The sequence below is a fragment of the Myodes glareolus genome, chromosome 8 (genome assembly GCF_982192425.1).
Source record: "Myodes glareolus chromosome 8, mMyoGla1.1, whole genome shotgun sequence".
Classification (NCBI taxonomy): Eukaryota; Metazoa; Chordata; class Mammalia; order Rodentia; family Cricetidae; genus Myodes; species Myodes glareolus.
Window position 1 is genome coordinate 110,049,778 of NC_142033.1, and position 17,100 is coordinate 110,066,877.

A 17,100-nucleotide genomic window follows, 5' to 3' on the forward strand; every position below is an offset into this window, starting at 1 on the left:
TAGCCTGACTGGTTTTCAATGTTTAGAATTTGTCTCTGATGCCTTGTTTTCAGAAAAGGTCCGTTTGCAAAAAGCCTCGTTCATTCCTTCTCCCAGCTTTTGGTGGGTCCATACATGTACACATGTCTTTCTCTCTCTCTCTCTCACCCTCCCATTCCGTTATCCCCTCCCCTGTCCCCAGAACCTTTGCCTCTCAACAAATTCGGGCCCTACTTCCTCACCTTTGCTCTTCTGCGGTGCACGGAGTTTAATTACGGTTGCTTGCACTCGCGTTAATGAAGGTTATTTACAGGAATGGGGGCTACTAGCCAGTGGCTATGCCACCGAAGGAGAGCGCTCTCCATCCCCCCAACAGCAGTTAACGGCGGCCGGCAGGCCCTCAGGAAGAAGTGGGGTCTGGCGAGCCCCTTCCCTATCCGCGGTGGAATGCTGGTGGGCCCCGTCTCCTGCAGCTAACTTTAGCTGCTGTGAACTCGTGAGCGCAGTGTCCATGTCCTGTCCTGAAGACATTTCGCGGCACCTTCCAGCGCTTAGACTGAGTCTGTTCTCCTTGCAGTTTCCAGGTCTGTGGAGGGGTGACGTCGGTGTCCCAGGTAGGGCTGAGCAGTCACGTGATCAGTTCTGAATCTTTGCATTGACCGTTTCACACTGCAGGGTGAAGCGCGTCTCTGACCCAGACTGAGAGCAGCACTCGTTTATGACCCTCAGAGGCCATTTGGCGCCATGTCCACTTGACAGAGCAGCAGGAGATTCTCCTTGGGTTCGATCACTTCATAGCAATGGGCTTTTGACCAGGTTTACAGTGCTATGCGTGAATTCTTCCTATGAGGCTGGCTTCAATTTCCATTATTTATTTATTTGAGACCAGGTTTCTATGGGTAGCTCTAGCTGTCCTGGAACTTGCTCTGTAGATCAGGCTGGCCTCAGATTCAGAGATCTGCCTGCTCCTGCCTCCTGAGTGCTGGGATTAAAGCTGTATACCGCCACTGCCCGCAAAAAAAAAAAAAAAAAAAGGTTTCTTTGGTTTTATTTTTAAAAAATTGCAAGTGTATGCTGTTGTGTATGTGGGTGTGGAGGCCAGTGGATAATTCCTAAGGACTTTTGTTTACAGTACAATTCCACTGGATAATAATAGTAATGCATTATTGTTATTATTATTATGATGATGATGATCATTATTATAGTTATGGGGGCAGCAATCACGCCTTGGCACATGTGTAAAGGTCAGGAGGGTATACTGTGGGGTCAGTTCTCTCCTTTCACCTTTATGTGGGACCTGGAAATTGAACTCAGGTCACAGGCTTGTGTAGCAAGCATCTCTTCCTGCTGAACTGTGTCTCTGGTGTCATATTTAGTTTCGAGACAGGGTCTCCTTGGATTGGAGATCACCAGTTAAATATGTCAGTGAGCTCCGGACCACAAAGTGGAAGGGTGGGCAGGACATGTTTGTGCTTGAAGCCTCTGCAGAGTGTGAAACGGGGGCGGGAAGGACCACTGCCCTGTTCCTCGGGTCACCAGTGTGGTCCTCATGAAAGCATGGGGACTCCCCCCACACTGTACATTCTGGGGACCCCCTTGCAGGGGTTCGTCCTGCTCCCGTCCCACCCAAGCGTCCCGGCTGTCATCTCATCACAGGCCTGAGGAGGAGAGAGGAAGGCCAGGAACTGTGATGGAGGCTTAGGATCCCACACAGAGAGGAGTGGGCTCCAGCTGGCTTTCATTCAACTGCTGGCCTTCCGTTTCTCTCTGCATAGAACTGATGTGGCAACTTGTCCCACTACCTCCCAGGATTGTGGGAGAAGCCAGGGATCGGTGAGACTCACAGTATAGCTCAGTGCTGTTGTCAGCTTTGGTCAGAGAAACTTCCTTTTGCTGCGGTAACTGCAGAGACTCGGAAACAGCCAGAGTGCTGACCATGAGTGAATGTTATAAGTGAATGCTGGGTCCTTAGAGGGGACACTGTATTGCCCCGGAGAACACCTTGGGGCAGGAAAATATGTAAAAGAAGAATGGAGGAGTAGACACTATTTTCCAGACACAATGTGGTGCCACACTCAACTTGGCATCTTTGATTACCTGCAGCATAAGACCTGCAAAAGATCCAGCTTGGCAGTCAGTCACAGAGGTGGGAGTAGCTCATGAAGCCCTGACTTTCCATGAAGGTTTATAGGTAGCTGATGGGTGCAGCAAGAGGAGGAAGAGGAGGAGGAGGGAGATATATTTTCTTCAGGTGTAGGATAGATCCTGTAGTGGTATTTCAGTTTTCATTTGTATTTTAATAAATAATGCTTGCCTGAAGATCTGAGAGTAAAACAGCCCCACTGGTCAGCCTTACCGACCAGGTAATGGTAACACACACCTTTAATCCCAGTAGCCACACTAGTTGCCATAAAGACTAGGCTGTGCATGCTTTTAATCATGGTGGTGCACGCCTTTAACCCCTGCCCTAGAGAGGATTATAAAATGGGAGGAGACAGCTCTCAGTCTCAGTCTCATTCTAAGACTCCCGGAGGCAGGATTGCCATTTCTGACTGAGGTAGAGGTAAGAGCCAGTGGCTGACTGCTTTGCTTTTCAGGTCTTTAGGATGAACCCCAATTTCTCTCTCTGATTTTTTTTTTTATTAAATGTGCTTCAAGATCCTTTCCCGCCTCTTCCTTTCCTATTCTTTTCCTTCTTTCCTTCCTCTTTCTCCTCTTCCCATCCACCTCCACTTCCTCTTCCCAGAATACTTTACTAAGGGTATTGCAAAGAAGCAGGGAGTACTGCCTGCATCTGAGACTCTTTTATTAAGATGAGGTGTGCCCTGTTATGGATGACCATCTACATTGCTCACTTTATTGCTGTGAAGCTTACTTCTACTTAAAAATATCTCCACAGAAACATCTAGTATTTAACCTACCTAACCTCTGGGTAGCACGAGCCAGCCAGTGTGATACATGGAGCTCACTGGCACACATCCACCCTTGTCAAGTTGATCCTCAGATGTATCTCCTAAAGCAGTGCTTAATCTCCAAATCAAGGATATTATGTAGCGACATGTTCAACTGACAGGATACAACCATCCTGCAACAGTTAGTGCTAATCCTCAACCTGACAGAACCTAGGGCCACCTGGGAGAGGGGCTTCTGTGCTTGCCTGCAGGGGAGGATTTTGACTTAACCGACACCGCCATTCTCAGCAGGGGAGCTGGGCTGTGGACAATGCAGAAAGGGAGCTAAGCAGCAGCTTGTGCAAATCCTGTTCCTGATTGTGGCAGCAAAAACAAATCCTTTCTTCCCTAAGTTGCTTTTGTCAGTACGTTTTATCGTAACTACAGCAAAAGAAACCGAGTTTCTAAGTCCACCAGAAACCCTAGAGAAGGATGCAATGCCCTTCTGTGACGTCTCCCATTTCGCTTCATGTTTCGTAGCTTCAATAATGCCAAGGGAAGCTAAAAAGGCTGTGATACACAGCCAGTACAACTTTTCAAATAGATTTGATTTTTAAGTACATGCACGTGCACAGATGTGTGGGTTCCTAAGAGGCCAGAAAATGGTGTCAGACTCCCTGGAGCTGAAATTTTAGACAGTTGTGTACACCGATGTGGGTACTGAGAAACACACTTGAATCCTCTGGAAGAACGGCAAGCAGTTTTGACCAATGAACTTTCTCCCCAGAACTTATTTCCTCATTAATTTTAGTGAGTCTCTATCTGTTTGTGTGGGGGTGCTCATATGAACTGTCCAGACCCGTGTGGAGGCTGGAGGAAAACCTTCAGGATAGGTCCTTAAGCACCTTCTGTGTTTTCTGTTTGAGACAAGATCTCTTATTGACCTGGAACTTTGCCACATAGATTAGGAACTTCCAGCGATCCACCTGTTCTGCCTTCTATCTTAATATTGCTGAGATTACAGGGACGTGCCATTATATGTAACTCCACTCTTCTCTCTCTCCTTTCCCCCTTCCTTTTTCTTCCTTCCTTCCTTCATTTCTCTCTCTCTCTCCCTCCCTCTCTCTTCTGTCTTTTTTCTTTTTTCTTTCTTTCTCTTCCCCCTTCTTTCTTTTTCCTTTCTTCATTCTCTCTCTCTTTCTTCTCTCTCTCTCTCTCTCTTTCTCTCCCTCTTCCCCTCCCTCATCTCTCTCTCTCCCTGGGCTCTTGGGATCCAAACTCAGGTCCTCATTGTTGTGAGGCAAGTTTTTACTAACAGAGTCATCTCGCTCACCCCTTCCTCCTTTTGGGCCTAGGCTAGCCTTAGGCTATGTCGGCAAGGATGACTTTGAACTCTGGTCTTCTGCCTCCATTTGTCCTGAACTACACCATGACACATAGCCTAATCTTTTTCTAGGTTGCCAGCAAGTCAGATTGAACTAGGGCACACCCTAGTGCGTTCCTTTAACCATATTTCCTGTGTTCCAAAAGGTCACCTTCAAAGGTTCTTAGGCTGAAGATTCCAAGATGAATTGGAGAGGTGCATGCACCCTATATACCAGAAGAAAAAGTGCAAGCAAGACTTAGTAGAGGGGGTTTGGAAGAACAGTCAAAGAGAGATGGGAATAACTTGGTTTGCATGTGATCAGATTTCACCAGGAAGTTCTGAGCAGGAACAATATGTCTGACTTAGGATTTTTAAGTGCTTTGTAATGGTCTCCCATGTAGTGGGGAGGGTCCTAAGAGAAGGCTCAAGGGCTGAGAAGGTGGCTCAGTGGGGAAGAGTGCTTGCTCACTATGCTAGCATGACAGACTGTTTTGAATTCCCAGTCCCCATGTAACAGCCGCGTGTGGTGGTGAGCGCCTGTAACCCGGCACTGGGAGGCAGGGGATGGGCAGATCCTGGGGGCTCACTGGCTAGTCAGCCTAGCGGAAATGACAAGCTTCAGATTCAGCAAGAGACCACATTTCAAGGGAAGAAGTCAAAGAGTGATAGAACAGGACACCCAATGTCTCTGGCCTCTGCACACAAGTTTACAAGTGTGTGCACCCCCACACCTACACATTCATATGTCACACACACACGGACACACAAACACACACACTCTTGAAGGTTCCTACAAGACAAGGGGCTGGGCTGAGATCAGAAGGCTGGAGAAAGAGAGGATGGATTCTGGGGTCTTCAGAATCCCCAAGGCTTGGGGAGCTGTGAAGGGGACAGATACCAGGTTAACTGGAAGTTGGAGAAAATAAGTCTAAAACAGAGTCCCTGTCACAAGAACTTGGAAGGCAGAGACTCCGTGTCTTGACTTGATTTTCTTAGATCACTGTGTGTGATGAATGCATGTTTGTGAATGACTTTAACCAGAAATTGAGGGAGCTGGGAAATGTGGGACTGAGGGCACATGGGCTCTAGCGTGTGTGTGTGTGTGTGTGTGTGTGTGTGTGTGTGTGTGTCTGTGGGCAGCTGTGAGAGTCTAGATAAACTGGCTTAGGTCCTGGTGCTGTGTGGAGCCTAAGGGTTCACACGAGGGGGTCAGAGTTCTAATAGCATTCGTCACTGGGAGTATGTAAATGGGAATGCTCCATCTCTGAGGGTTGTAGATGAATGTTCTGACCCAGAGAATTATTAGAGTTGCCGGAAGTCTCACTTTGGTTTGAATGAGGGTCTGTGGGTGTCCTAGTAGACTGGGGGAAGGTGGGTTTTCTGGACACTCCCCACTTCCTGTGGCATCTGAGACAGCCTATTTTCTTTTTATTCTTTGATAATTTCAGACACACATACAGTTTTGATGGAATCCACACCCCATTCTACTCCTGCCCCTCCCTTTCTTCCTGTACCCAGCACATCCCTCCCCCATCTTCAGTTCTGGTTTTCATTCTGTCTTCCTCTATGTCCCCCTTCTCAACCTCCCTCTTCCTCTCCACCCCCTCCCACTTTCCCCACTACCCACTCTCTTCTCATCTGGAAGGATTTTCTCCCGATGTCACTGCTCTTGCCTGTGATCCTGTTGTGTAAAAGCAGCTGCTCTCAAACCGTGGGTTGGGACCCTCAAACGACCCCTTCACAGGGGCTGCTGGAGTTCATCGGAAAACACAGATATTTACATTATGATTCATAACAGTAGAAAACTACAGTTATGAAGTAGTAATGGAAATATTTTTATGGCGTGTGGGGGTCACCATTATATAAGGACTGTATTAAAAGGTCACAGCTTTAGGATGGTTGAGAAGCACAGTGTTAAAGGCAGTTACCATGGTCTTTTTGAACTTGAAGGTGCTGCCCCCTGGTGGGAAGAGCAAAAAAGTGTCTGCTCTTGATTACCTGGCAGATTTAGGGTGAGTCTCAATTCTTAGCTGAGAATGAAAAACAACCTGGTCCTGCCGTCCTCTCTCCCATCTCCCCATCTCCCATCTTTCCTCCCTCCCTCCCTCCCTCCCTCCCTCCCTCCCTCCCTCCCTCCCTCCCTCCCTCCCTCCCTCCCTCCCTCTACTTTTTTCTTCTTAAACATTAATGACATTTTGTTCTCATTGAAAACTTAGCATACCTGTTTTCACTTGTTATTTTACTTCATTATGTTTGCTGTTCCCTACTAGAAACCTGTTCTTTCCTAGTGGGAGACAGAAAGGGAGTGGGTTTGGATGGAGTGGGGGTGGGGAGGAGCTGTGAGGAGCCAAGGGAGGAGAAACTAATCAGGATAAACTGTATGAACAAAGAATCTATTTTTAATAAAAGAGAGGAAAAGGGAAAAGAAGGAAAAAGCATCACACAAAGGAGCAGATTCCCTGAAGGCCGCTTCACGTGAAGTTTCGGCGGATTCCCTGCCCCACCTGGCTCCCTCTTTACCTGTTTGTAGTCTTTTGTTCGGCCATAGAAACAAAACTGAAATTTCTAGGAAAATGGGTAGAGCTAGGAAAGATATTAAGCAAGGTAACCCAGACTCATAAAGACAAATACTTAGCGTTCTCTCTGTGCACCTGTTTTTTGACGGCAGATTTGTGGGCCAAGTTAGACTGATCCACAAATATGCGTATTTATATTCTGGAAAATTAGCATGTAAGAGTGGTGTTAGGGGCCTGCAGAGGGCTCAGTGGTTGGAAGTATTGGCTGCTATTCCGGAGGACCTGGATTCCATTCACAGCACCCACATGGTGGCTTACAATGGTCTGTAACCACAGTTCTGTGGGACCCGAGATTCTCACACAGGCACACATGCAGGCAAACCACCAATGGACATGAAAATAGGATTATTCTAGGAGAGTTAGAGAACAGAAAGGCGTGTGTGTGAAAGTGCTGTGCGCGATATGTGTACACGTGCGTGATGTATGTGATGTGTGTGTGTGTGTGTGTTGAGTGTTACATATGTGTGCTGTGTAGGATGTGTAGAGTGCTTTGGAGAATATGAGACCCTGTTTTAAAAACAGCACAGCAGCTGGGAGTAAGAATGCTTGCTGTATAAATGTAGGGACCTGAGTTAAACTCTCAGCATTGTTGGGCGTGGTAGCATATGACTTTAATCCCAACACTCAGCAGGCAGAAACAGGCAGATACCTGAGTTCGAGGCCAGCCTGGGCTACAGAGTGAGTTCCAGGATAGCCAGGGCTACACAGAAAAACTCTGTCTAGAAAATAGAAAGAAAAAGAAAAACAAAATAAAAAAATTCCCAGTATTTATGTAACAAGTTAGGTCTCTAAGCCCAGTGCTGGGAGTGTGGATGGGGAGGCAGAAAGGATCGCTAAGGCTGACAGTCTGCTGCCCGCCACCCTTGCTGGTGCCAGTCTAGCTCCAGGTTCAGTGAGAAGCCCTGCTTCAAAGGAAGAAGGCAGAGAATGATAGAGGTGGACAGTCAGCAGCCTCCTCTAGATCCTGCATACACATGTGCATGTACACCACACATGCACACACACACACACACACATGCAACCACAGCACAAGACAAAAGCTGTTAGGGATGCCGGCAGACACATAGACATGCATGTGAGCAGCTCGGCAGCGGCCTATGAGAGAACGACACTTCCAGCTGAGGGTTATGAAGGCCTATGAAGGCCTGGACTAGACTTGAATATTCTCCAGCGAAATCTGTTTATTGTAAAAACAAACTGGACACACACGTCCCCTGTTTCTGGTTGGGTCTTGATGTCCCTTAGTCTCTACTGGAGGACTGGGTGCGCAAGGTCCTACCTCCCGAGTGGACTCCAGGTGCTTCTGGGGACGAACTGGGTTCCTACCGCAGGCTCAGCAAGAACAGAGCTGGGCTGGAGAAGTCTCGGGGTCCCAGGGCAGAGAAATTCCCTGAGGCTGTGTTGAAGTCACAGACTGAGCATCAATCTAAAGTCATGGTGTTCAGCTTTGAATGAATGAAAGGCAATGGGACTGGGACTCGCTAGGACAACTGGCCTTTAGAGACATGTATACGGGCAGGTGAAGGGAGCCCTTGTCCAGGTGTTTCTCACCTGGAACATCTGCCCGAGGGTTATAGTTTAATGGATAGCTCTTGAGGACCTTGTTACCCATTGATATCCAAGTCTGGGCTAATAACAGGGCAACTGGGAATTGGTCATGTGGTGAATTCCAGAAAACATGTAGAAGTTCCCGAGAAGGGAGTTCTGGGGGTTCAACATGGGAAGACCCTGGAAGAGTGTCTTTGGAGAGGGGCCATGGCGAAGCGGTTGGGAGATTATAACACAGAAGAGGGCTTAGTAGTTGTTAACCGGTTCAGCAAAGGATGCCCCTCAAATGCATATGTATTATGACCAAAATCTGGGGGTTCAGAGTCTTTCTGGGAGGATGTGATGGGGGGAGGAAGAGAGTCTGAAAGCATCCTTGTAAGGTGGCCATGTGGGATTGTCCCTAGTGGAAACAATTACGTCAGCTTTGAGCAGTAGGGACCATTCTAAAATCTGGGGTCTTGGTGCCCTTTGGGCGTATTGATGGATATGAGCTGTGAGACCCTGTGATTACAGGGTCGTGAGGGCAAGGTCGGGAGCGCTGTACCGTGATGGGAAGGGGAGAGTTTCAGGGCTGAGTTTTAGATGCCAGTGGATCTTGAACATGGTGGATGGAAATTTAGTATTCATCTGTGGAGTCTGGAGAGAACAAAGGGGTGTGGTTAGCCGAGGGTGAGTGGCCCACACTCCTGACACCCTTCCTGCCCAGTGCTGATAGACTGGTGCAGCTTTAGTTCCTCATCGGAGATTCGCTTTGCCGTGGATGGCAAGCAATACAGAGACCCTGCGGATGGCCAGAGTGCCGAGACCAGACATGTCAGAGTCATTGCATTTATGAGCTCACAGCAGCTGCGGTTGTCTACACAAGACCTGTGTAAGATCAAGCCACTCAACATTCCAGAATAGATGGAAGAGGGGGCTCACGCAGCCCCACCCCTAAGTTGAGGAGCCTTAGAGAGAACGAGTTCTTTTTCAGCAAAGTGTTCTCTGCTAGGATGCCTACACGACAGTGGATAGTTCTACACTCGCGCAGACTTGGCCAGCATTGACTCAGTGGACTCAATGGGCAATGAAAAGAAGTCATGAGGTTGGAAGGATAATGTGGTGGAGGGCTCTAGGAGGCACTGGAGGGGAACTGGGGGGAGTGGACATGAAGACACATTGTATACACGTACAAATAAGGGTGTAGTCATGGAGGGTGAGTAGAGTTGGAGCATTCTTGGAAGAATTCTGGGGTGTGGTATGTAGACATCTTGTGAAGACTTTTTGGGGGAATGGTTTGGAGGGGTTGAGGAAATATATCAAGGGGAATGACCTAACAGCCTTTAAGAGTCCATGGAGATTTGGGGAGGACGTTGTGTGTGTGTGTGTGTGTGTGTGTGTGTGTACAGGCGTGCACGTGTGTGATTCTGAGGGTATTTTGGTAATGTTCAGATATGTCAGATGGACAGGCTGCAGCTCCCTGGAATGTGGGCTGACAGGACTAAAAGACGGTGTTGTTTTGGGGTTTGTTATGAGAGAAGTATATTTAAGGGACTAGAATTAGGGTCTCTCAGAAGGATGGTCACGGATACTTTAGGGTAGTTTCCTGTCAGGGATGTTTGGAGGAGAAGACACCGGGGGCATGGGGGGTTGGAGATGGGAGGGCAAGGGTTGAGGGCTCTGTTGGAGATTGGAGGCCAGTTACGTAATGAGAGCATGCGTCGTCTGGGATAGAGCCGGAAGGTAGCAGGACTGAGTTTGCTTAGCAAGAAATCTTTACTTACTAAGTCCTTTCCACCTTGACCCTGTTAATAACATTTTCGGTATACGACCTGAGGTCCCCTTTCTTCATATTGTTCGCGCAGGACCCAGCAGGACTGGAAAGCTTGCAGCGATGCCAGAATGGAGCCTCCAATCCACACTGAGAGATTCCTGTTGGGCTGGGCCATCACCACCACGTGGTCCTCAGGTGGCAGAGAGTGCAGGAGCTCTGCCCTGAAGCGACCCTCCAGGCCAGTGAAGAGTGAGGAGCCTCCACACAGGAGCACATTCTGGGCCACATGGGACCGTAGCTCCCGGGGCACCTTGATGAGGCTCTGTTCAGCCATGGCTGGGAGGCCCATGGGTGACAGTCCTGGTATCTCCGGGGGATGGAATAGGAGCTCTGGGCACTGGAATAGCTCCTTTCCCAGAGTGACAGTCCGTCCGTCTGGCAGCTTCAGGGTCTGCTTACACTCCTGATCCAGACGAGCCTGCTCCTTTTGGAAATCTGAGGCCAAATAACAGTAGTGATGTTTGATGTTCTCCACCAAGTCCAGGTCCTCCTGTTGCAATGAGAAGCCAGAACCCAGAAGCATCTCTGCTAGGAAGGCTGTAAGATGGTTGCCGGCCAGGTCCAAGCGTTGGATGGCATGGGGTAGGTTGTATCCCTGAACAACTGGCACTGTATAGCTGACTCCATGGCCAGTGTCCACAACAAGTCCGTTAACACGCCCGTGGGCATAGACTGACAGTACAGATTGAGATGCCACATATACGGCTGGGGAATGCAGAGACTCAAAGGCCACTTCTACTAGCTTCTCACGATTAGTGACAGGGCTGAAAGGTGGATCTGAGAACAGGAGAGGGTGGTCCTGGGTGGCCACTCTGAGATCATGTTCCAGGATGTGTCGCCAGATTAGTTCGGCAGCTTCCCAGTCCACCACAATGCCGTTGCGGATCGGTTTCACCAACCTCAGCTCTGGGCGGGAGCGGGCCGCCTCCCCAATGAAAGTTTCCAGCTCTGACTGGCCCTTGGTAGCCTGTTTCTTGGGCTGGCAACCCAGGATGGTGGCCACGGTGTAGGTGGGTTGGGAATGTCCTGCAAAGCCCACCTTACAGGTGCCTGAGCCCATGTCAATAACCACAGCACCTGTCTTTGGTGGGAGGCTGGCACCAACCATGTTGAGGGAGTCTTGCTGTAGACTCTTGTTCACCAGGAGTGTACTGCTGTTCAGGGCAAGAGGCCTAGAAGTCTCTGAAGAGGGCTGGGGCATTGGGTGCCCACTGACGTTCATGGCTGTAGGTGGCCTGACGAGGCTGTTTGATGACAAGGTGGACCTCTTCTCTTTGGGGTGCCCATAGAAAAGACTAGTCAAGACCCAGGGTGTCCAGAAAGAGAGAAAGAGAGGGTAGGTGGTGGCCTGTGACGTCACTATGCCTGCCCTTACTTCACAATGCAGGGTTGTAGTGGGTTGAGATGGGCTGGGGGAAGGAAGGGGGAGCCTCTTGTATGAACTTCACCTGGGAGAAATGTCTGTTTATCAGAGATAGAGTGAGAAGAAGAGATTCTACTCATCTCGTTTGGTCAAACAGTGAGTTTAACTGGGGCTGCTTAAAGGAGTGAGGATGTAGGGGCGTTGTTTACAGGCACATGGAGAAGGGTTATACTTAAAGGGTAAAAATGTCTCCATCTGGCAAATTCTGATGCAGAAACTTCCTATATTTAACGATACCTGCTTGTGCAGATGTTTCTATCTGAAACCCAGAGTGATCAAGATTACTGTCCGACTTTCTTCCTTTTGTTTTTGTTTTTAATTTTCCCTTTTGGGGCGGTTTGAATGTAATTGGCCCACATAATCTCCTATGGAGTGACACAGTTAGGAGGTGTGGCATTGTTGGAGAGAGTGTGTCGCTGTGGATATGGGTTTTGAGGTTTCCTATGCTCAGGAAACTGCCCAGTGTGTCAGTTGACTTCCTGTTGCCTGCAAGCCAATAGGAAGTTAGCATCTTGTCTGCCTGCATGCCGCCATGTTTCCCATCACGATGATAATGGACTGAACCTCTGAAACTGTAAGCAGACCACCCCAATTAAATGCTTTCCTTATAAGAGTTGCTATGGTCAAGCCTGGGGTAGGGGAATCTCCCAGGGATCTATGGGGAGAATCCCAGCTTAGACTCATAGCAATAGTGGATAAGAAGCCTGAATTGGTCATCTCCTGAGACCAGAATGGTGCCTGACCCAATCGTCATCAGAGAGGCAGCATCCAGCAACTGATGGAGTCAGATGTAGAGATCCACAGTGAAACATTAGATGGAACTCAGGAATCCTGGGGAGGAGGAGGAGAAAGGAGTGTAGGAGTCAGAGGGGTCAAGGACACCATGGGAAGGCTCACGCAATCCACTAACCTGGGCTCATAGGGGCTTGCAGAGTTTGAACTGACCTAGGCATTCTGCATATATGTTACAGTTGTGGAGTTCAGTCCTCATGCGGGACTCCTAACAACGGGAACAGGAGCTGGCTCCCACTCTTTCACTAGCTTTCGGGACCCTACTCCACATCCTGGGCCACCTTGCCCAGCCTCGACACGTGGGAAGGTGCTTAGTCTTACTGCAGCCTGAAGATACGCCACATTTTATTCATACTCAGGGGAGATGTGTCCTTTCCTGGATGGAGAAGGAAGAGGAGGGGGGATGGGGGAAAGAGACTGGGAGGAGAGAATGGGGACAGGCTATGACTGGGGTGTAAAATAGGTTCATGAATAAAACATTTGAAGGAAGTTCAGATAGGAGAGGCTGGAAGTGAAACTGACAGGGAAACCGCAGTGGTTTGAAGAAAAATGTCTCCATTACCTCATACGGACGGCGCTGTTAGGAGATGCGGCCTTGCTGGAGAAAGTGTGTCACGGGGAGTATGCTCAAACCAGGCCGATTGGTTCTGTCTCTTTCTGCTGCCTGTGGATCAAGACGTAAGAACTCTCAGCTCCCTCTTCAGCACCACGTCTGCCTGCACACTGCCTTGCTTTCTCCCATGATGATAATGGGCTAAACCTCTGAACCAGTCCCAATTAAATGCTTTCCTTTAAGAAATAAAGAAAGAAATTAAAGTCTTCCTTGAATTTAATGAAAATAAAGACACAACATACTCAAACCTATGAGACACTATGAAAGCAGTGCTAAGAGGACTTAGTGCCCAATTAATTAAGTGCCCAATTAAAGAAAACGGAGAAAGCACATATTGGAGACTTAACAGCACACTTGAAAGCTCTAGAAAAAAAAGAAGCTGATTCACCCAGGAGGAGTAGAAGATTGGAAATAATCAAACTGAGGGCTGAAATCAACAAAATAGAAACACAGAAAACAATCCAAAGAATCAATGAAACAAAAAGTTGGTTCTTGGAGAAAATCAACAAGATTGACAAACCCCTATCCAAACTAATCAAACGGCAGAGAGAGAACACACAAATTAATAAGATCAGAAATGAAAAGGGGGACATAACCACAGACACAGAGGAAATTCAGAGAATCATTAGATCTTACTACAAAAGCCTGTATGCCACAAAATTGGAAAATGTAAAAGAAATGGACGTTTTTTTAGATAAGTACCATATACCAAAGTTGAACCAAGACCAGGTGAACAATCTAAATAGACCAGTTAGTCGTGAAGAATTAGAAGCTGTTATTAAAAACCTCCCTACCAAAAAAAGCCCAGGACCAGATGGTTTCAATGCAGAATTCTACCAGAACTTCCAGGAAGAGCTAATACCTACACTCCTTAATGTATTTCACAATATAGAAACAGAAGAGTCATTGCCAAACTCTTTTTATGAAGCTACAGTTACCCTGATACCAAAACCACACAAAGACACAACCAAGAAAGAGAATTACAGGCCAATCTCACTCATGAACATCGGCGCAAAAATTCTCAATAAAATACTGGCAAACCGAATCCAAGAACACATTAGAAAAATCATCCATTATGATCAAGTGGGCTTCATTCCAGAGATGCAGGGCTGGTTCAACATATGCAAATCTACCAATGTAATCCATCATATAAGTAAACTGAAAGAAAAAAACCATATGATCATTTCATTGAATGCTGAAAAAGCATTTGACAAAATTCAACACCCCTTTATGATAAAGGTGTTGGAAAGATTGGGGATACAAGGATCATACCTAAATATAATAAAAGCAATATATAGCAAACCGACAGCTAACATCAAACTGAATGGAGAGAAACTCAAAGCCATTCCACTAAAATCAGGAACACGACAAGGCTGTCCACTCTCTCCATATCTCTTCAATATAGTGCTTGAAGTTCTAGCAATAGCAATAAGACAACATAAGGGGATCAAGGGGATTCGAATTGGAAAGGATGAAGTTAAACTTTCATTATTTGCAGACGATATGATAGTGTACATAAGTGACCCCAAAAACTTTACCAAAGAACTCCTACAGCTGATAAACACATTTAGTAATGTGGCAGGATACAAGATCAACTCCAAAAAATCGGCTGCCCTCCTATACACAAAGGATAAAGAAGCAGAGAGGGAAATCAGAGAAACATCACCTTTCACGATAGCCACAAATAGCATAAAATATCTTGGGGTAACTCTAACCAAGGAAGTAAAAGACCTATTTGACAAGAACTTTAAGTCTTTGAAGAAAGAAATTGAGGAGGATACCAGAAGATGGAAAGACCTCCCCTGCTCTTGGATTGGGAGGATCAACATAGTAAAAATGGCAATTCTACCAAAAGCAATCTATAGATTCAATGCAATCCCCATCAAAATCCCATCAAACTTCTTCACAGACCTCGAGAGAACAATAATCAAGTTTATATGGCAAAACAAAAAACCCAGGATAGCCAAAACAGTTTTATACAATAAAGGAACTACTGGAGGCATTAACATCCCTGACTTCAAACTCTATTACAGAGCGACAGTATTGAAAACAGCTCGGTATTGGCATAACAACAGAGAAGTCGACCTATGGAATCGAATAGAAGACCCGGATATTAACCCACAAACCTATGAACACCTGATTTTTGACAAGGGAGCTAAAGGTATACAATGGAAGAAGGAAAGCATCTTTAACAAATGGTGCTGGCATAACTGGATGTCAACCTGTAGAAGAATGAAAGTAGATCCATATCTACCACCATGCACAAAACTCAAGTCCAAATGGATTAAAGACATCAACATTAATCTGACCACACTGAACCTGATAGAGGAGAAAGTGGGAAGTAGTCTACAAGATATAGGCACAGGAGACCACTTCCTAAGTAGAACCCCAGTAGCACAGACAATAAGAGAATCAATGAATAAATGGGACCTCCTGAAACTGAGAAGCTTCTGTAAAGCAAAGGACACTGTCAGTAAGACAAAAAGACTACCTTCTGACTGGGAGAAGATCTTCACCAACCCCTCAACAGACAAAGGTCTGATCTCCAAAATATACAAAGAACTCAATAAACTAGACACTAAAACTCTAATTAACCCAATTAAAAAATGGGGTACTGAACTGAACAGAGAATTCACAACAGATGAACTCTGAATGGCCAAAAGACAGTTAAGGTCATGCTCAACCTCCTTAGCGATCAGGGAAATGCAAATCAAAACAACTTTGAGATACCATCTTACACCTGTCAGAATAGCTAAACTTAAAAACACCAATGATAGCCTATGCTGGAGAGGATGTGGAATGAGGGGAACACTCATCCATTGTTGGTGGGACTGTAAACTTGAGCAGCCACTGTGGAAATCAGTGTGGCGGTTTCTCAGGAAACTGGGAGTCAACCTCCCTCAGGACCCAGCAATTCCACTCTTGGGAATATACCCTAGAGATTCCCTAACATACCACAAAAGTATTTGTTCAACTATGTTCATAGCAGCACTATTTGTAATAGCCAGAACCTGGAAACAACCTAGATGCCCCTCAATAGAAGAATGGTTAAAGAAGGTGTGGAACATATACACATTAGAGTTTTACTCAGCGGTAAAAAAACAATGACATCTTGAATTTTGCATGCAAATGGATGGACGTAGAAAACGCTTTACTGAGTGAGGTAACCCAGACCCAAAAAGAGAAATATGGTATGTACTCATAAGTGGATTCTAGCCATAGTTAAAGGTCTTTGAGCCTATAATTTGTGATCCTAGGGAAGCTAAATAAGAAGGTGAACCTGAAGAAAATCATATAGTTATCCTCCTGGATATTGGAAGAAGATTGGCAGGCAAACTTGGGTGCACGCGGGGTGGGGTGGGGGTGGAAGTAAGGGGAGATGGTTAGGGAGAAGGGAGAGGGGGAGGATTGGGGATGGCTTGGGGGAATGAGATGAGGGGGGAGGAAGGATGGATATGGGAGCAGGAAAGTATATATCTCAACTAGGGGAGCCATTTTAGGGTTTGCAAGAGACTTGATTCTGGAGGGGTTCTCAGGCCCAAGGAGAGGTCCCCAGATTGTTTCCTGGACAGCAGAGGAGAGGGTGCCTGAACTGGCCTTGGCCCATAACCATACTGATGAATATTTTGCATATCACCATAGAACCTTCATCTGGCGATGGATGGAGATAGAGACAGAGACCCACATTGGAACACTGGACTTAACTCCCTAGATCCAAATGAGAAGCAGAAGGAGGGAAAACGTGAGCAAGAAAGGCAGGACCAGAGGGAACTTTCATCCGATGATGGATGGCGATAGAGACGGAGACCCACACTGGAGCACTGGACTGAGCCTCCAAGGTCCAAATGAGGAGCAGAAGGAGGGAGAACATGAACAAGGAAGTCAGGACCGCGAAGGGTGCGTTCACCCACTGATACAAGGGGACTGATTGAATGAGAGCTCACCAAGGCCAGCTGGACTGGTACTGAACGAGTATGTGATCAAACCGGATTTTCTGAATGTGGCTGACATGGGGGCCGACTGAGAAGCCATTTACAATGGCACTGGGTCTTGTTTGGTCTGCATGTATTGTTTTTTTGGGATCCTAGTCTGTTTGGAT

The 17,100-nt window shown here is 47.0% G+C and overlaps 1 protein-coding gene across 1 annotated transcript; it reads right to left on the minus strand.

Annotated features, from left to right (window-relative positions):
• Window positions 1-10,092: 10,092 nt before the first annotated feature.
• Window positions 10,093-11,510, minus strand: Actl9 (actin like 9). Its single transcript, XM_048430103.2, has one exon. The coding sequence runs from the start codon at window positions 11,393-11,395 to the stop codon at window positions 10,148-10,150; it is 1,248 nt and encodes a 415-aa protein (XP_048286060.1). The 5' UTR covers window positions 11,396-11,510; the 3' UTR covers window positions 10,093-10,147.
• Between the last annotated feature and the right edge of the window lie 5,590 nt (window positions 11,511-17,100).

Coding starts and splice junctions, on each gene's coding strand:
- Actl9 (XM_048430103.2), bottom strand. CDS start 11,395: ATGAACGTCAGTGGGCACCCAATGCCCCAGCCCTCTTCAGAGACTTCT.